General features: G+C 54.6%; 2 protein-coding genes across 3 annotated transcripts; one reads left to right on the forward strand and one right to left on the reverse strand.

The window, feature by feature from the left end:
* Positions 1-1,821: 1,821 nt before the first annotated feature.
* Positions 1,822-9,712, forward strand: DOK4 (docking protein 4). Of its 2 annotated transcripts, XM_038530960.1 has the most exons (9): positions 1,822-1,956; positions 2,485-2,719; positions 6,022-6,129; positions 6,286-6,400; positions 6,606-6,725; positions 6,823-7,012; positions 7,658-7,796; positions 7,978-8,101; positions 8,219-9,712. In XM_038530960.1, exons 2-9 carry the CDS (start codon positions 2,654-2,656, stop codon positions 8,335-8,337), a joined length of 981 nt encoding a protein of 326 aa, XP_038386888.1. In that variant the 5' UTR covers positions 1,822-1,956; positions 2,485-2,653; the 3' UTR covers positions 8,338-9,712. The 2 variants fall into 2 exon arrangements, with proteins under 2 accessions (XP_038386888.1, XP_038386889.1); XM_038530961.1 differs by lacking the exons at positions 1,822-1,956; positions 2,485-2,719 and adding an exon at positions 4,574-4,645.
* On the reverse strand, positions 9,660-18,593 carry POLR2C (RNA polymerase II subunit C). The gene is made up of 9 exons (XM_038530962.1): positions 18,439-18,593; positions 18,233-18,282; positions 16,281-16,349; positions 15,863-15,915; positions 12,298-12,426; positions 11,818-11,869; positions 11,472-11,640; positions 11,257-11,331; positions 9,660-10,669 (listed from the first exon to the last, which is right to left on the reverse strand). Exons 1-9 carry the CDS (start codon positions 18,522-18,524, stop codon positions 10,525-10,527), a joined length of 828 nt encoding a protein of 275 aa, XP_038386890.1. The 5' UTR covers positions 18,525-18,593; the 3' UTR covers positions 9,660-10,524.
* Positions 18,594-20,301: the final 1,708 nt, after the last annotated feature.

The following is a 20,301-nucleotide window of genomic DNA, read 5'->3' on the forward strand; positions in this document are numbered from 1 at the left end:
CTCTCCAGCTTAATGCAGTGCCGTCCCTCAGGGGGATGTGTTTGTTCGGGGTACCCCCCACATCTGATCCCACTCCCCATCAAATTTGTGCGTCCATCTATTGGCCTTTCCCCCTCCCTTGCTTCCTTCGCTGTACCATTTTGGATCCCAGGCTGGGTCTTAGTCTTGCAGACTTCATTAGGGATAGAGTGTGGCCAGGTGAGCCGCCAAGCCCTTTGCCACCCAGGCTCCCCGTGGAGATGGCTTATTTCTGTGGGGCTGACTCTAGGGATCAGGGTGTGGGCGTGTGGACAGACTGAGCGGCGGTGCTCCTGAGGGCTTGGCATCACAGTCTCTTGGGAAGGTAGCTGGTTGGTGGAGCCATGACCAGAGGCCCGCACTGGGCAGGTGGAAGGCTTGGTTATGGTGCGTTCACAGCCTTTGAAATAAAAATAACCTTAGTTTTCGAGGCAGAAGCTCTAGGGCTCAAGAGGGCAGACAGGGGCCCATGGATTTATTTCCTCATTTAAAGTAGGTGGATTTATTCTCATTTTTTTACTGCTGGGGAAACTGAGGCACGGGGGAGTGAAGTAGGTGCCCAGAACCAGCAGCCCGCTAGATTCACATTCCTGGCTGTGCCGCCTCCCACTGCCTTGAGGGAACCCACCGGGCAGCCTGCTGCCTTGTGAGTGGCCAGCCTGCTGCGGTCTTGGAGGGCAATTTTATGGAGGTGGCCCTTGCTGTGGGGGCAGGGCAGCCCGTGGGCAGGCAGAGTCAGAGCGGGGAGACCTTACTCGTCTCCCACCGCCAGAGCCCAGGTGCCGCAGGGCTGTTTGGGGTCAGTGCTGGGGCAGGGACCCCAGGCCAGCCTTTATGGGAAGAAGGCAGAGCACTTGGGTGTCCCACCTGGGAGGGTCTGGACAGAGAATGAGCAGGCCGGGAGGCAGCTGAGGATGTGCTGAAGAGACTGTCAGGTTCAGGGAGGACAGGGGAGCACCCCCCATCCCCCCGTCTGTGTGTGCCCACTGGGGTAGGCCCATCTGTTCCTTGTTAGGGATTCAATAGACAGTCCTCCAGGAGAGTAATTAATGCCACGTTGCTGGCAGATCCAGCAGCATGCCTGCCCCAGGGCTTCATCCTGGCGGCACAGATGCCCAGCTGACCCCAAAAATGCTGCCCCGTTCCCACCTAGCAATCCTGGAGACACGGGCGGGGGTGGGGTGCATGGACCCTGTTGCCGGCAAAGCCCTGTCGCTGAGCCTGGATGGCAGAGAGGGCTTAGGTGGTGGTCGGCAGCACAGGACATTTCCCCCCAACTGCCCCACCCCCTCACCTCCTCACCTCCTCACCCCCCACCCCCCTCCCGGGGCCTGCCTGCAGCACTGCTCTAAAACTCCTCATTGTTGGCTGTGCCTTAGACTTGCTCTGTGACCTCAGCCATGCTGCTTATCCTTTCCGGGCAACTTTATTTTCCCCATCTGTAGAATGGGTGTTGGACTGCGTCATTGCTGAGACCCCACCCCCAGCCCAGTCTGAGTCTCAGCTGTTCATATGCCTGATTCTGAGTAGCCCTGCTGGCACCCCCATTTCCTGCTGGGTAATGACTTCGCCTTGGTGCTCCTCACAGCTCTCTGGCTGTGTCCTCTACCCCCGGGGCCAGGTGACGGCTGGTTCTCTCGGTAGTTAACTCCTGCCCGTGCTCAGGACGTGGGGCACTGGGTGGCCTGGCCGGCGCTCACGCAACCAGCCGGTTTTCCTAGCACCAGGGCCAGGGCGAGGTGACTGCTTCCCCGGTGGCCACCTCCAGCCGGCCCAGCACATTCCTCAGGCTTATCTGGGGGCCCGCCCCGCCGGACTCTGCCCTCCCACCCAGGAAGCGGCACCCAGAGGAGCTGCTGAAGAGTTCCAGGGCCCGGAGGAGGGCCCAGGGGGCTTGAGTCTCGGCCTCCCCCCGCACCCGGGGCTGGAGAGGACCAGGTGGAGAACGGGGTGGGGCGTAGGGATGGGGGGGCTTCTGCTGAGACTGACACGACGACTTGTCCTGCACCTCGGGAAGCGTGGGCTTCACTCGGACACCAGACTGTGCCGTCTCCTGGGATCCCCCTCCTCCCCCTCTTGGAAGGCTGCGCCGGGAGGCTCCTGCGAGGGGGGCCTGGCTCTGGGCCGGTCCCCCCCCCCCCCCCCCCCCCCCCCCCCCCCCGGTCACTGCAGAGCTGTAACGGGAGCTGGGGCGGCCCGCGGCCCCTGGAGCCCGCGCCAGGCCTCCCAGGAAGGGGTTAACCGCCAGCCCCGGCCTGAGGGAGGGGACTGGGCTGGACCATTTTCTCCTGCCGCCTCCACCTCGGTTTTCCTGAATGGTTCTGGCGTCCCGGGGTGGGGAGGGAAGGGGAGGAAGGCGGGCGGGGGAGGGGGAGGAGTGTGGGAAGAGGAAGGAGAAAAGAGCGAAGACAGCCAGGGGAAGAGAAAGATGTCACTGTCTAGTCTCCCTGTCATTTTTATTTCCAGCAGGCGCCGGGCACAGGAGCCGCTAGAACAATGCTGAGGCGGGCGAGGTGAGGAGCGCCGCCGGCCCGCGACGGAGCGTCGGAACAGGTGACAGGAGGCTCCGGAGCCGGCCACCCGGGCGGCCCTCCCCGCGCCGGCCCGGCGCCCCGGGGACCGCGGGGGGGAGGCCATGGCGACCAACTTCAACGACATCGTCAAGCAAGGCTACGTGAGGATGAAGAGCAGGAAGCTGGGGGTGAGCCGCCAGGCGGGGGCGGGGTGTCCCCCGGGCGGTGTCGCGCACTTACGGTCGGGCCGACCCGGGCTGCCCGGCACGTGCCTCCCGCGCCCCCCGCACCCGAGCCCTGCGGGCTGCCCGAGCCCGGAAGCCCGGCCGCGGTGGCTGCCGACGACCAGCGACATCCCTGCCATTGTTGAAGTTGTGGCCGTGCGGGCGTCTGAGCCCCAGACCCACCTCTCCCCTCCCCTGGCCTCCCCTCCCCTGGCCTCTGTCCTTTTAAGTACCTCGTCTCCCCGGCCTCCGTTGCTCCCTGTGTCCAGGTCCTTGGGTATTTATCTTGCTTGTCGCTTTCCCTGTTGAAAGAGTGTTTGGAGGGGACAGTGGTCGGCGGTGGGGCCGGGCAGTGGTGGGAGGGCACAGGGCGCGCAGAAGCTGGTGTTCTTGGGGTTCATGGATGAAAACTTAGGCCAGGATGGCCTGTGGCTCTGGGACAGGCTGCTTTCCTCCAAGTTGTTGGCTGGCCGTGGCTCCCTGCTGGCCGGGCGCCTGACCCAGAGCTGGGGTCTGTGGGAACAAGGCCTGAGACACCCCTATGTGGGCATGTACCCTCTCACAGCCTGCTCCTGGTGAGGATGATCCCCCCACCCCAAGAGGGTATGGGCAGGCCCTCCAGGGACCCACTTAATGACCTCGGTGAGCTGGACCAAGAGCTGCCTCTGTTCCCCTGCCAACCCTCCCCCACCTCCAGTGAGGGGTCTTGGTAGCTGCACCCTCCCCAGCAAGAAGGTAACCCTCCTGATGGAGGGGGCCCAAGTCTGGGGTTTGGCCCGGTCTCCGATCTGTAGCTTCCTCCCCTCCCCCATTGCCCTGATGGGGGTGGGGTGAGATCAGACTTCTGAGGCTTCCTGGCTCAGCCTGAGTGGGGTGGGGGAGGACTAGGGTTCTGATAGGGCTTCCCTGCCCAGACACCGGACTGAAGCAGGGTGGTTCTTGCCCCCTCACCCCCTATGGCCCTGCCGGGCCCTGTGGAGTATGTTCCAGCCCAAGAGACCGGGCCGTGGTGGGCATCAGCCACCCTGCTATTGTCCTGAGAGAGGGATGGAGCCCGCTTGGAGCACAGAACAAGGAGAGGTGAAGCTAGGGCCCAGCTCCTAGTATGGCTCCTTGTTCCCACGGGCCTGGGTCTAGCAGTCCCCAGGGTCCACCTGAGCCAAGGCTCCATACATGGCAGAGCTTACAAGAAAGGTGAGCCCTAGAGGCAGCTACATGGGTTTGATTCTAGGAGGAGACCTGAGAACCAAGTGGCCTACAGGTGGGTACAGCCCGAGGGAATGGCTGGGAGCTGGGGGTAGTCGCTCTGGTTTAGGTCCTCCTGGGTCCCGAGGATTCAGCTCCCGGCTGCAGGTCTGATATGAGGATCTCAAGCACCAGGTGGTTCTTGTCCCAGGGCAGCCATTCTTGTCTCAGCTCACAAAGGTGAGCTGGGAGGGGCTGGGAGAGATGGGGAGTAGACCCTCCTACCTACCCGCGCCTTCCTCTGGCGGAGCTGTAGCAGTGTTTCTGTTTCTGAAGTGCTGATCAAAGACCATGAGAAAGTGGGGAAGGAGGGCTCTTGAGCACAGTGGCTCCCTGGGGCTGTGCGTGTGCGTGTGTGTGTGTGTGTGTGTGTGTGTGTGTGTGTGTCTGTAACCAGGCAACCAGGGTGCTCAGGCCCCTGGGCCTTCTGCCCCAACACTGCAGGCTGCATGGAGCCCAAGCTGGGAGGGCAGATCTGGGTCGGCCACCTTCATTCACTCATCCATCCATCCATCCATCCATTCATTCACGGTCTCTTTGTATGGTCATTCACTTGTTCAGCAGAGCTGTGCTAACAAGGTTACCAGGATGGGAGGGAAGATTCTGAGAGGAAAACACAGTTTCTATCCTAAAAGAGCTCCCCAGGTGAGAGCTGAGGCCTGCTGTGGTTTAGGTAGACAGGCCAGGGACAGAGCCAGGGCCATGGGTAGGGGGGCAGAGATGCCTCTTAGAGTCCCAGATAGGACCCATTCATGTCCTGGTTCTGAGAGGCTTCTTGGGATGGGGACTGCCTAGGCCCACCAAGTCTGGGGCCCTGCCTGCTCAGGACCTGATGCCCGCACAGCAGAGCAGGATGTGGAGGGGCTGCAAGCTTGGGGCTCTGCGTCCTCCTTGCTTTGTCCACTCTGCCCTGGCACCCCTCAGTCTCCCTGTTTGCCAGCAAGATGTTGTACAGAGATTGCTTAGGAGTGGGCTCTGCAAGGCTTCTGCAGTGCTCACTGACAGTAGGTACATCCCAGCCAGACTCTGGGCTGGAAGAGAGCCTGGGACGGAGGAAGGGGTGGGGGAGAGCCAGCAGTCTGGGCAGGTGGCTAGGCCACCCCTCGAGGGGTCTGACTAGCCAGACCTAGAGCCTAGTCGGCTTCCTGCACCCTGGCTCCTTGCCTATCAGGAGTGCATGAAGCTACAGAGAATTTAGGTGGCTTCAGGCACTTGGTCATTGGCAGTGGTTGGACAGGAGGGAACCTCGCCTGGGAAGGCACCGTGCTCTGGGGTAAACCCAGGTTCTTGGCTCTGCCCTTTTACTCTGGGAACCTCTGGTTTCCAACTGGAACAAGGAACTGATCCTGGCCCCCTACACTACAGGGTGTCAGAGAATGAGGAGGTATCACCCACATCAAGAGCCACCAGCCAGCTCTGAGAACAAGGGCTGGGGTGATATACAGGCTGCGAGCACATGCAGGGTAGTAGTCCCTGTCCCGGGGACACTCCCTCTGTTGTGGCTGGCACTGCCGGCCGAGTCCTGGGCAGGATGTTCATGCAGTGGGCTCCAAGTACCAACTCTGGGCCTAGCCAGCTTTTTAAAAATACTGGCACCACCCTTTTTATCAGCTGTTACTTCTCGGTGCCTCAGTTTCCCTATCTGTAAAGTGCAGATGATAAACCAATCTCAAGAGTGACCCTGAGGTTAACTGTGAAGTGTTAGTAAGCACAAATGGGAAGCACTCAATAGATGTTGGCTATTTATATTATAAAGCCTAGAGCTGAGCACACAGCACAGGGTGATTGAGAGCACCCTTTGCAGAACGGCCTTTCTCAGAGCCCTTAAAGAAACACTTGCTTTCTCAATTTGGGAGGAGGAGTCCCTGCTGGTGTCAGCCATCCCCAGGTTTTCTCCTGGGCTGGGTCTCTGGGGAAGGCTGTGTAGCACTGCCCTCTGCGGTAGGCAGCGGTAATTTCAGGGCCATGTTGGCTGGGAGTGGTCCCAGGAGACCTGATCCCCCTGCTGTCTTGGCCCACAGATCTACCGGAGGTGCTGGCTGGTGTTCCGGAAATCCTCCAGCAAGGGGCCCCAGCGGCTGGAGAAGTATCCAGATGAGAAGTCAGTGTGCCTCCGAGGCTGCCCCAAGGTTAGGGGGCCTGGGCCCCAGCTCCCCCAGTCTGTAAGCAGTGATGGTTTGCAGAGTCCCAAGGTCTGAGAGCACCCTCCTGGGGTTGGCACGACTGTCGGGGAGGCAGAGGGAGGCACTCCAGCCTGGCTCAGTCCCTTGTGGATGCTGTCCCAGGTGACTGAGATCAGCAACGTCAAGTGTGTCACTCGGCTCCCCAAGGAGACCAAGAGGCAGGCGGTGGCCATCATATTCACCGACGACTCAGCGCGTACCTTTACCTGTGACTCAGGTGAGGAACTGGGGCTGCCAGCTTCCGTCCAGCCTCCCCTGGGCCAGTCACGGTCCAGTGGTCCAGTCGGGAGGAGGTAGAGCAGGCCCAGCAGAATCCACTGGCCTTGCCCTCCCAGCCCTGCGCAGTGGGATCCTTCAGACTGAGGCAGATGGGGTGGGCTGCAGGGGACCCCTGGATTGGCACGAGGTACCATTTTTTCTAGAGCTGGAGGCAGAGGAATGGTACAAGACACTGTCTGTGGAGTGTCTGGGTTCACGACTCAACGACATCAGTCTGGGAGAGCCGGACCTCCTGGCCCCAGGAGTGCAGTGTGAGCAGACAGGTGAGGCCCGGCGCTACTTGCAAGGGGGCAGGGGGCGGGGGACGGGAGAGGAGTCCTTCTCTGGGGAGGCTCCAGGCCTGCTCCTCTCCCACTCCAGACCGCTTCAACGTCTTCCTGTTGCCCTGTCCCAACCTGGATGTGTACGGCGAGTGCAAGCTGCAGATCACCCACGAGAACATCTACCTCTGGGACATACATAACCCCCGCGTGAAGCTCGTCTCGTGGCCCCTCTGCTCACTGCGTCGCTATGGCCGAGATGCCACACGCTTTACCTTCGAGGCTGGCCGGTAGGACCCTCTCACCTCCCCACCCTGTCCCACCACGGTCAGGCTGTCAGCTGCCATTCACTCTGTGACCGACACTGTGCTGGGAGCTTATTTATCAGCATAGAAAACCAGAGGGAAGGAAAAATCCCCCTTTTACAGATGAAGAAATTGAGGCGCATGCCAGGTAGGTCAAGCGCAGCTGTGAACCAAGTCAAACCGCTTGGGCTCACCTGAAAGGCTGGCGCTGGCATGTATAGCTCCGCGTGTGAGGACTGAGGCTTTGTTTCTTCACTGTCAAATAGGGGGGTGATAAGGGTACCCATCCTCGCAGAATTACAGTGAGGCCTGGGGACCTCATAGCTTGAGTGCTGGAGCCCGTAGGCCGAGGCTTATGCTCGGTATATCCCTGGCTCAGTTACTGACCATCTGTGTGCCTATTTCCTCATCTGCAAAACAGTTTGAGACAATTCCTAATAGACGAAACCATAATGGTGTGAGAGACGACTGGGCTAATTCTTGTTAAGCATTTACATCACTGGTACACAAAGTGCCCAGCACGTTTAGGCTGTGGGACAGTCCCCTGCTCCCCAGCAGGTCAGGGTTTTTGGAACGAGTTTGTAGTGCTGGAGAGCCTGACCACGCCCTGGGTGCGTCTCGTATCCCTAGGATGTGTGATGCCGGTGAAGGGCTCTACACCTTCCAGACCCAGGAAGGGGAACAGATCTACCAGCGGGTCCACAGCGCCACCTTGGCCATTGCTGAGCAACACAAGCGCGTCCTGCTGGAGATGGAGAAAAACGTGAGGGTGAGGCATGGGCATCAGCCAGTCCAGGGTACTGGGGAGGCTGGAGGGCTGACAGGCCAAGTGCCTGAGTTCGCCAGTGGTCTCCAGAGAGGCGGGCAGGGTATTGATCAGGCCGGTGGCTGGGAGGAAGCCACAGCCCCCAGGGCTAATGGGAGGAACCCTCCCCTTCTTGGTTCCACAGCTGCTGAACAAGGGCACGGAACATTACTCCTACCCCTGCACGCCCACTACCATGCTGCCCCGAAGCGCCTACTGGCACCACATCACAGGCTCCCAGAATATTGCTGAGGCCTCCAGCTATGCCGGTGAGTCCCCGCAGTGTCCTCCACTCCCCTGCCACAAGGCTTTGTGGAGGACAAGGCCTCTGGCCAGGGGTCCTCTGACGTGCACCTGAGTCCTGAACTTACCCTCTGTGTCCACAGGTGAGGGGTATGGGGCAGCCCAGGCTAGCTCAGAGACAGACCTCCTCAACCGATTCATCCTGCTAAAGCCAAAGCCCAGCCAGGGGGACAGCAGCGAGGCCAGGACCCCAGCCCCGTGACAGCCGGGCTGGCGCACCCAGGACTGTTGGGGCTGCCTGTTGCTGAGCTGGCTGCGGCATACTGTGGACGGCCTCAGGGGGCTGCTGGCCAAGACCTGGAGCAACGGAGCAAGCTGTCCCTTCCCTGCCCCCAGGGGTGAGGCTGGACCAAGGCAAAGGGCTGGCCACACCACCAGAGCATGTGAGAGGGGCTGGAGCTACTGTGGGACTATATACTGTTCATGATTTTAATATATATGGCTTATGACATATTCTATATTAATGAGATTTTCCCCCTCCCTCCCCAATACCACATATACATTTTTTAATCCCCTGACCAGGTCACAGTCAAGGCTGTTTTTGAATGTGAGGGCAGCTGTTCCCTGGCCCCCATAGTACAGCCCTCCTGCTGCCAGGACTTGCTTGAGCTGCCAGGACCAGAGGAGGCAGAGCTCCCGGCTGGCGCTGTAACTGCTGGCTCTCCCCGGGCAGCCCAGGGGCTAAGACGGCAGGTGGCTTCTCAGTTCCTCTGGGCTCAGAGTGGCAGCTTACACTGTGCCACTTGGCAGCCTTGCACTTGGGAATTTTAAGCAGAGGTGACATCTGGTTGACACCTCAGGTGAAAATCTGGGTTCAAAATGTAATTTTTGCCCAGGCGCCTTCCTGCTTAGTAGGCTAAGATACCCCAGGGGTAGGGGTGCTGGTTACCTCAGCCAGGTGGAAGACGGCCAGTCCTGAGCTCTTCCCTGCCCGAGAGCCAGCCCAAGAGGGCAGGCTGCAGCAGGACTGCTGTGGGGAGCACGCCTGCTGCCCCTCTCACTGACCCAGGGTAGGCGATGTCCTAGCAGAGGAAGCCCCTCTGCCCTGTCTGGCCACCCTCTGGCCAGCCGAAAGCACTCAGAAACCGAGCCCTTCCTATTTCCTCTTCCCCACATGGTGCTGAGGCTCCCTGCTGAAATGCAATTAAAGCAATTGATTTTCTAGTGCTGGTATTTATTGACTACCTTGCAGAAGGGCTATCTTTCTATTCCCATCAAACCTTTGGTTGCGTGTGTGTGTGTGTTTTTGTTTTGTTTTAATACTTTAGGGTTCTGATTTGTGGGAACAGATCTTGTTGTAAATAACCACTATTCAAGTTGGGGCAGGATACAGCAGGAGGCCTCTCCAGGAGAGCCCTGGATCCAGGGAGGGGTCACAGCCAGCTCAGCTCCAAACCTGACCAGGGCATGACCACCCAGAGGAATAAATTAGACTGAAGAAGGGAGCCTGGGGCCAAAGGCCTTGGAGAGAGAAGGAGGCAGGGCTGGCTGGCTCAAGTTAGTGGCACAATGATGACGCATGAAGGAGATTATGTTGTGCTCTTTATTGCCAAAAATAAAAACTTTTAAAAAGACAACTCCTGTTAATAAATATCCCTTCCTTTCTGTACCAGATCTCTGGTTTGCTCCTGGCTTCTCCCACCGACTGATTAAGTACTTTAGGCTACAGAGTCAAGGCCAGACCTTCAGTAAGGGCCTCACTCCCCAACTCCCAAACTTAAATCATCAGGCCACTGGCAGTGAAGTTCGTAACTGATGAGTAGAGAATGAAATACAGGGTTTATCTGGGGTTGGGGGGCAGCCAGAGTCTAACGCTATTCTTTAAAGGTAAATGAGGGATACTTGGGGATCTGAATGAAGTACCAGTATGCTGGCTCTGGGCAGAGACTGGAAGGGTTTGTAGGGAACCACTAGGTTCTAGGACTCAATCCTAACACCAGAAGCCCAACGCACAAATGTGAAAACTCCCAACATTTGGACAGGACAGAAAGGGTTTAAAGACCCCAAATGACCAGAAGAGGAGTCTAGCTCTGTGGTTCTCAGAAGAACCCCTCCCCCCCCATCTCCCTAGCACATTTTAAAATGGGCTAGAAGGGATGTTCTGGAATGCTACTGGTAATTAGTGGGCAGAACGAGGGAAGCTAGAAGTCTAGTAAAACCTGCACTGCCTCAGATACCAGTGGCACCCCTGGCCATCTGTACAACTAAGCAAGGCTGGGAGGGGACTCCTTTTTCCCCTCCGCTACCTTTCTAGTGGATAATGATGACTTGCCAAGCAGCCTGAGCGACAGCTGTCCAGACTCCAGAAGCTAGAAGAATCTCTGGAGAGAACAGAGAGCCAGCTACTGGCCTAGATGCCCCCCTTTTTGCAGAAACAGGTGAGCTGCCGCTAGTTTATGGTTAGTACATCACTCTGGATCTCGTGGCTTAACTGGGTCTGTAGATCACTTAGTTTCTTCTTTAATCCAGAGAGGGCTGAGAGGACAATTGTTTCAGGGCGCAGAGAGCCACAGGACTCCACGTTGTAATAAAACCTACAAAGAAAAGTCTGGTGAGAGCTCTCCACGAGGCAGGCTGGCTAGCCCGAGCTTCAGCCCTGGACTGTGCTCTCTCCCTTCTGGGTCTGGACTCCTTTCCCACCTGAAACCTAGCGTTGCCCCAGAGTTGACCTCCAACCTCTTATTAACAGCAGTCCTAATGCATATTACAGGACTTCAAGGAGGCCAAAGCCACCTCAAAAAGCTACTGGGGAAACCTCAAAACACTGGAGTGGATGTGTTCTACACAGAGGAGAAACACGAAGGTCCAATGAACAGTAGCACATGCTCCAGCATTCTGATATTCACCATAAGACAGACGCATTTCTGGCTCTGGACTGAGCCGTCTCTCTCAGAGTGGAGGGGAATGCCTAGTAGGAGGGACCCCCTGTCCCTCCTAGGGGGACTAGGGGGAGGATGATTGGCTTTGGGATGTGCACAGGGCATGGGGCTCTGCAGTTCTCGGTCCTCCCTCAGCTCGAGGGCACCAGGATGTGAGGGAAGAGTCTCCCCAGCTCAGAACCTGCGTTGACACCATCTGTTCCCTCCTCACTTCATCTTCAGGTGCCGGACCAGGGTCTTACCTTTCTGGCTTGCCGTTGGGGTCGTAGGGAGCCTGTGACTCATCTTCATCCAGCTCTGAGTACTCACTCTTGGGCCTGAGGTCAAATACAGGTCAGCACAGGTAGCTACTGCTGCTTTTGGGCACTGCTATCCACAGTGAGCCTGCCCCCTACACGGTCACTAGGGGCCATTTCCACACCAACCCACCCTGCCTTCACTTCCAACAAGAACATACCATTCCTCGGGCTTGGGGTACACGGTGTGCCTCAGGGCATTGTCAGGATCATATTCAAAAGCTACCCCTGCAGTAGGGTTCCACTTAGCATGCTCCTTGCCAAAGCCCTTTTTGGCATAGGCTCGAAGTCTTAGCTCCTGGCCTTTCCTCAGCTTGACAATGAGGATGTCTACAGAGAAAAGTGGAAGTTAGTCATGGGCCAGTAGAGACATGGTCCCCTCAATTCTGTCCTGGAATGCCACAGGGAAACCAGGCAGCATGAGAGGCTGTGTTGGGTTTCTGCCTCTCTGCTGGCCTGCAAAACAGCAGGTTGGGTAAATTTCACACACTCCCTCCAGGCCCTTACCGTCCTGCTCCACATAGTCATTGGGGTCATTATCTCGGTTCCGGGATGTCACCTGTAAGAAGTCCAAACAGAGGCATTTATTAGCTGTTCACTTCCCCAGTCACCTCTTCCAGCACCCGCCAAACCAGGGACAGGATGCCTGGGAATGGGGCGGGGGGGGCGGGGCGGGGGGGGGAGCAATAAATCTGTGCTGGAGCTGGACTCCAACCTCTACTTCAAAGCATGGTGACAGCCTTCTCAGTCAAAACAGTACTGTGGCCTTTAAAAGGGTTCTTGGGTGACAGGATGGGCAGGCACACAGCACCAACAATGCTCCTGTCCACCATTATTAGTGCTCTTTAGGCACCAGACTCAGAGGAAGGCAGAGGGTAACACAAGGAAAATCCCCATCTTGTAAGAAACCACCTGAATCTGGCCCATTTCGAGCCAAAAAGAGGACAACGAAGATCCTGGGTAAAGAGGATATGGTGAGACACTGACCGGAATGACCCGAGGGCTGTTGGAGATGAGGTCTCGAGACGTGACGTGCCGAGTCTGGTCTTCATTGCACCGCACATCAAGGGTGAACTCCACCGAGCACTCGGGGCAGAACTCCTCACATGTGCAGTCCTGACAGAGGCAAGAGGAGAAGCAGGAATGAGTTCATGGATAGATGGTGAATCCTGAGCTTCCTGCTTCTCATACCCTTAAAATTTATCTGTAAAATGGCTGGTCATTGGCTCCAAGCTTCTGTGGGCCATGTCCATCTGGTACACCTCTCTCACGTGCCGCTCAATGCAGGCACTTCCCAGTTCAGAGAGAACTATACCCACTGGCACCCTCATTTTCCTTCCACCTCCACCAGCTGCCAGGCCACTACTGGGGCAGACACTGCTAACATCTCACCCTGGCCCTCAGGGTGCTCTTCTTCAGAGAACGAAGGCATTAAGTAAAAGGATGATGCCTTCATGCTCTATAATGCAGCTTCCCCTGCACTAAGTGGACTAGTACAGGAATGTCACCATCATTTAAAATAAAATGATCCAGGGCACAACACAAAAATGTACCTTTCAAGTTCTAGACTACTAACCTTTTCTTAAAAACGAACAAAAATCTTTCCATTATGGAAAATTTCATACATTCACCAGAGCAGAGCAAGTCTAAGAAGCTGACACCATCTAACCATCACTCAGCTCCAATAACTACCAATATTTCTGTAAGCAACTGATGCTGGAAACAACCCATTCCTCTGTTAGGGACCATCTGCTACAGTGTTACTTTGGGCAAGAAGGGTTACTGGAATGTAACCAAGCAAACTGTTCTCCCCCTCACACCAGCAGGAAAATCTAACCTGCTTCTGATGCTTTTGAGAGGATGAGAGAGAACCAGGGGCCACATGTGCATAGTATGTAGTCATACACAGTTGAGGCAGGAAGGCAACCTAGAGCCTCATCAGAACTATGAAATGAGGGTGCCAGGGTGGCCCAGTGGTTGAGCATCTGCTTTTCTTTTTTTTTTTAAGATTTTATTTATTTATTCATGAGAGACACACACGGGGGGGGGGGGGGGGGGGGGGAGAGGGAGGGAGAGGGAGAGGGAGGGAGGGAGAGGGAGGGAGAGAGAGAGAGAGAGAGAGGCAGAGAGAGAGGCAGAGAGAGAGGCAGAGAGAGAGGCAGAGAAACAGGCAGAGGGAGAAGCAGGCTCCATTCAGGGAGCCTGATGTGGGACTCGATCCCGGGACTCCAGGATCACGCCCTGGGCCAAAGGCAGGCGCTAAACCACGGAGCCACCCAAGGATCCCTGAGCATCTGCCTTTGGCTCAGGTCGTGATCCCGGGGCTGTCTTTGCCTCTCTCGCCCCATCTCTCATGATGAATAAATAAAATCTTTAAAAACATACACATATAACACAAAAGAAGAGAAATCTGAGATTAAGAGGCTAAAGAGGAGTATGTAAAAAAAAAAAAAAAAAAAAAAAAAAAAAAGGAGTATGTAGAACCAAATGCATGCACTAATCTTGGCTGGATGACTGACCCACAAACAAAAAGCAGGAAAGGGGCAGCCCGGGTGGCTCAGCAGTTTAGCACTGCCTTCAGCCCAGGGTATGATCCTGGGGACCCGGATCAAGTCCCACATCGGGCTCCCTGCATTGAGCCTACTTCTCCCTCTACCTATGTCTCTGCCTCTCTGTGTATTTAAAAAAAAAAAAAAAGGCCATGTAGGGGACTAGTAAAATCTGAATAAGGATGGTGCACAAATATGACAAGTTAATGCTAACACTCTTAGGCATGACAACATGGTCACCTAGGAAAATATCCCTACTCTTCAGATAAGCATGCTGAAGAAGTTAGGGGAGAAGTGTCATAGTATCTGCAACTTTTTTTCCAAAGGATTCAGCAAAAATAACATGGATAGGAAAAATAAAGCAAATGTAGCGAAATGTTAACAACTGGCAACTAAAGATGAAAAGTAGCAACTTCCCTGACTTAGGCCGCCTCTCCAAGTCATGGAACCTCGCCCAGGAGCACTCCCCATTAAAGCACTCTTGAACCTACTGCCTGGCTCTGCTGGTTTTTTGTTATTTCTCCACTGTTCATTTTGTAAAAACCTAACATGTAGGACACAATTTTTTTTTAAAGATTTTGTGTGTGTGTGTGTGTGTGTGTGAGAGAGAGAGAGAGAGAGAGAGAGAGAGAGAGAGATCACGCCCTGGGCTGAAGGCGGCACTAAACCGCTGAGCCACACGGGCTGCCCTGTATGATACAATTGTTAAGGAAGCACGAAACGGGATCCTTGGGTGGCTCAGCGGTTTAGCACCTGCTTTCGGCCCAGGGCGTGATCCTGGAGTCCCGGGATCAAGTCCTGCGTCGGGGTTCCTGCAGGGAGCCCGCTTCTCCCTCTGCCTGTGTCTCTGCCTGTGTGTGTGTGTGTGTGTGTGTGTGTGTGTGTGTGACTCATGAATTGTGAAATAAAATTAAAAAAAAGAGGAAGGAAAAGAGAAAAAACCAAAATAAACAAACAAACAAATAAATAAATAAATGTGAAAAGTAAATAACGATCTATTATTTGAGGTTTCTAACTTTTCTGCAGATTTTGAGAAAAAGCCAAAAAAAGAGTGGGAACCATACTGTCTTTGTTCACTAAATACTAGAAAAAAATTTAATGGACACTAGGTCAATGGGGCATGGGTACTTTTACCCAAGACATTGCCAAACTGCTCAACTGGTTGTACAACTATCCTCACCAATATTTGTGACATTTCATTTTTGACAAACAAAAATCTGCATGCAAATTGTTAGAATATGACAAGTTGTTTGACAGGAGTGAGAGTACTGGTCAGGTAAGCTCCACATATCTCTAAAAAAATACAGATTTATAACATATATCAAATCTACCACCACAAAAATGACATGCCCTTGGGAATATCAGATGATGCGCTGATTCAGGATCACCCAAAGCCACCGAGAGAGAAGAGTCTCAAACTGTTACCTAACACAGCACTGGGGAAAAGAAGCAGGGAACTTAATCCTGTCCCATTCCTGCCAAGTCCAAGGCCTGTTAACATATCAGGGAACAAACATGACCCTCGAGGAAGGGGCATGTTTAATGAGCATTACCTACAGGAAGAGGCACATATCTGGCAGATGCCAGCCTTCCAGACTCTCAGGTGCTACCACGGGGGACAGTTCCCACTCCCTTTCTTTGTTCTCACCCTCCCGCCCCCCAAACTCTCCAACCCTCTGTTGACTCTCTTTAGCCTTCCAGGCTCCTATCACTGAGAAGGACACCCTGGAAAACAGTCTGAATAGATTAGACTCTGAAAAGGCACTGCCCCCACTGTTGAGTATAAATGGGTATTCTGGTGTATATCCCCCATCTTGTGTGGCTGGAGAGACTCCCTGATGCCCCTGAAGCCTAAACAATCTGAGGCCTGTCAGAACTGAGGCCCTGTGTCTGCTTAGGCTCTAGGCAACATCTCCATGATCTCCAGCTGGAAGTAAGAGGTCAGGAAAATGCCTCTGAGGGCTGCTTCCTTCCTGCCCCTTCCACCCAATCACACAACATACCCGGGAATACTGCAGCTTGTCCACAATGTCATCACTAGTCAGGGGGATTAGTCCTGGAAGAAACAGAAATGCACTTTAAAGAGTCCAAATCGGGCAGCCTGGGTGGCTGAGCAGTTTAGCGCCGTCTTTAGCCCAGGGTGTGATCCTGGAGACCCTGGATTGAGTCCCATGTCAGGCTCCCTGCATGCAGCCTGCTTCTCCCTCTGCCTGTGTGTGTACCTGCCTCTCTCTCTCTCTCTCTGGGTCTCTCATGAGTAAATAAAATCTTTATTAAAGAGAAAAAGAAAAAGAAAAAAAAAGTCCAAATGGCAATGGCCAAGCCTAAAGGAGAACCTAGAAATCCTTATGGGAGTGAGGCTTCCTCCTCTGACGTCAGGCACAGCCCCCTCCCTCTCACCTTTCAACACCCAGCACTCACCAAGTCTGTGAGCGATGAACTCATCATGAAGGACTGAGGAATTGGCATCAATTTGGACCCAGTCAATGGCTAAAAAATAAGGCAAGCAAACATGCAGTTTAGCCACCAAATTTAAAGACTTACAGCAGTTATTCTCCTGATTTAAAAAATCACCTGATGTTTACTAAATTACAGAGGCCTGGGCCAGGCAGCCAGAGGCTGATTCTGCAGCTTGAGTGGGGACAAGGGATCTGCATTTTAACAAGATCCACATGCAACACAGCTCCCTTCCCTACTCAGATTTAGTGCAGGGTGAGGGTAGGGGGGGGAGGTGTGCTGTCCCACTCAAAATACTGACTTAGAGAATACTAAGGGATACTAATCATGGGATTGGGAACATGTTTCCTTGAGCTGAATATTTCTGTAGGAAGCATGTTGTCTGCTATGCACATCAACACCAAATCAAACACAAACTACATGGGCACTTAAAATAGAGAAAATCTCACAAAAAACAGACTTATGGTCCATATCTCATTTTATGATGCAATGACCAGATTACCCAATTTAAGTCTTTTTATCAACCAACTAACGTTTAAAGAATTCAGCGGGCACAGCATAGTAAGTATCAAATTCAATTCCTACCAGCAACGAGCTAATAAAGGTAAGGACTGTATTCCCACACACACACTTGACTTAAAAACATATTCATTTATAAATAAAATACCTATACGCAAATTCATAAGTGGCCAACTACCAAATAAAGGGTGTGGACACTGGGAATGGGAGTCAGAAGAGGACTAGACATTTAGGACCCAATCTGCTTTGTCCTACGCTAATGCTTCCCCAACCCAAGTCAGATAAGACCCATGAGCCAAGCTTTTCTGTCTTCCTACTCCCTCCAACCCCACATGACCTTACCCTCCCTTGGGGAAGTTACGATCCTCTGAGCCTCCTATAAACCAAGCGTTGCCTGACCTCCACGAAACAGACACTAATACTCCCTCACAAAACTCTGACCAGACTAAAGACATTTGTCATATTTTTGCCTTGTGCTGTATTTGTGTATGTCTTGTCTCTACTGCAGAGCTTTGAAAAATCAGAGAGGGTGGTCTTCAAACGCCTTTGGCTTTCCCAGTGTGGCCTGCAATGTAACAGGTGCTCAGTATTACTTGCAGAACTGAATCTGTGGGAAGAGTGCCGTTTAGACTTGTAACATCAGGGCTGCATCATAAAGCACAACTTTCTTATTTTACTCATGATAAAATTGAGACCCAGAGACTTGGAATGACTAGGGACGGGGGAGAACCAGCACTCCAAGCTCCAAGCTGAAGAAGTGACTGGGGATGACGGTAGTGCAGACTGTGATGTTCTTTCATTTGCCAATCAATGGGCCTGCTCATTTCCTTAGGGAGTGCAGCAGCCAGAAGTTACACTTCGTTTTCCAACCCAAAGTTTGAGTCAACATTCAGAAAATACTTGTAATGTTTATACACATAAAGAACACCCGAGGTAGGGTTGCTGGAACTAAAGCAGATCTTCGTTCCTCCAAACACCGCAAGCGCTGCAGTCATACTTCTCCTGAACTGCTTGCTGATGCACATCTGCCCCACAGTCGTGTCATCTGTGGATTCGCCTCTGCCCTGCAACTTCACCGTGCGCTCCACAAGGGCAAGAACCCCGCGCTATGCAGCTCTGGGTCCCCAGTTCCTAGCACACTGCCTGGCGCTTCTACGTTCCCTACGTGCAGCAGACGGGACGGATTCACACCCGAGTACGCAGACTGCCGTCCACTCTGCGCCGATCCGTACGTTAGGAGAGGACCCTAGCGGCCCCGGGCCAAGGGTACAGGGTCCGAGCGAACGCCCAGCACTGCTGTGTTCTCAGAGCCACCGCCGCGCCGCCCCAACCAAGGGCTGGGGGCAGGGCCCGAGGTGTGCGGAGGGGGCTGGCCACGACAGGCGGCTTTCGCTTACCTATTATGGGCACCTCGGCGATGAAGACCCTCCGGATGGAGTTGGCCACCCTGAGGGATGCAAACAAAGCGGCGTGAGCGCGCCGCAGCCTCGACGCCGACACCCCGCGCCCACCCCTGCCAAGGCGGACGCCCCGCTCTGCGGCCCGGCCCGGGCTCCAGCCCCCCGCGCTCCGCAGCCGCCCGCCTCCTCCCTCGGGGCCTTACGCCAGGTCCGTGTTCTCGATGATGAACTTGACATTCTCGTCGGTAAGCTCGGTGATCCGCACGGTGGGCTGGTTGGCATACGGCATGGCGCCCCCCGGCCCGCCGCCCGCTGGGACTCGGCGTCGGCGCCGCCGCCGCCGCCGCCGCCGCCGGAAGTGGGCCAGCGCGGCCCGCGCCGCCGGAAGTGGACCAGCGCGGCCCGCGCCGCCACCGCCGCCGCCTCGCGCTTACAGCGCCGCCTGTCGCCCGGAGGCCGCCGCGGCTCTGGGCCGCACGTTCTACACTCCCCACCGGCCGTAAGCGCACCGGGGCCAGCCAGGCGCGGGCGGGAATTGGCAGAACGTGCGCACGCCCTCCACTCAACAGTAACACTTCTAGGAATTCATACTGCGAAAATGCCCGCAGTCGTAAGCGAAGACAGGTTCGGGGGCGCTCCCTGCAGCGCTGTTCATAACGGCCAAAGATAACAAAACGAATTGTCTGTTGACAGAGACCACGTTGAATACACGACCATAGGGATACTAGGGTGCCTTTAAGGGAATGAAGTAAATCTGCACATTTATGGAAGAACATGAAGTGTAACTTCGTCAAAGTCTGGCTCATACTCTTCTGAAACTGCAGAAGATATGCTGCTTTTTATCTCAACGCATCATTCGCAGCTTGCCTAGTTATGGCGGGTGGGTGGCAGTCATCTCCACGCCGCGACTCTGCATGCCTGGCACAGTGCCCCTCAGAGGGTGGATGCTTAAGACATTACCAACGCTCCACCCCACAACGGCCTGGAGAAAGGTTTGAATGGGCAGCCACTCATAACACAGAAGAGGTTCTGAAAATAGAACTTAGCAGGAGCTCCATTTAAGGGGCTGAAGAGTAAGAGAGGAGATAAAGAATTTGCCTTAGCTGGAGGTGACTCTTCCTGAGACAGACAGAAAGGGTACTGAAGGGGGTTGTGCTTCATAGCCTGTGTCATCTCAGGAAATTAAGGATTAAGGTTGTCTGCTGAGGGCAGGAAGGATGCTATGAAGGATAAAGAATGGAATAAAATTTGAAATAGCTACTGTAGGGGACTTGACAGGGAGTCATGATACAAAGAATTAAATAGGTACAGAGAAGGGCTGGTGTAAGGCCAAGATTGGAAACACCTATTAGCTGGTGACTCCCCCCCGCCCCCTCCCATCAATACTCAGTCAACTTAGGTTGGACATAATGCCGCAGATAGAAGCTCTGAACTAAATTGTGTCCCTCTCAAATGCTGAAGCCTAGCACCCGGTGTGGTATTTGGAGATGGGAGTCTTTGGGAGGCCAGGAGGGTAGGAATAGTGCCCTTGTAAGAACAGGAGGAGACATTGTAGTTCTCTCTCTCTGCCCTATTCAAACACAGAGAAAAGGTGGCAAGTTAGACTTCGCCAGGAACTGATCTGGCTGGCACCTTGATCCTGGACTTCCCAGCCTCCAGGACTGTGAGAAACACGTTAAGTTGCCCCATCTCTGGTATCTTGTTATAACAGCCCAAGAACACTATGACAAAGGAGTTAACCAGACTTGCAAAGGGAGACCCAGCTAGTGTATAGAGGAAATTATTAATGCTAAAGAACAGATCACTGAAAAGATTAGCGATAGAAAATAGCAGCCAAGAGAGCTCATGGTGAAGGGGAAGGCCACTGTCACCCACACTTCCGGAAGGGAAGCATGGGCCCAGTGAGGCAGAGCTGCCATACCCACCCATGAGCAGTAGGCCGCACAAGGACCAGAACCCAGGTCTCCTGGCTGCCAGCCTCAAGCCTTTCCCGCATCACTGCTGTCTCCCTCTGAGGTCCTGGACACCCTGCTGGGGCCCAGATGGAAACTAACTGCCAACACAAA

Source organism: Canis lupus, chromosome 2 (assembly GCF_011100685.1).
Source record: "Canis lupus familiaris isolate Mischka breed German Shepherd chromosome 2, alternate assembly UU_Cfam_GSD_1.0, whole genome shotgun sequence".
Lineage (NCBI taxonomy): Eukaryota > Metazoa > Chordata > Mammalia > Carnivora > Canidae > Canis > Canis lupus.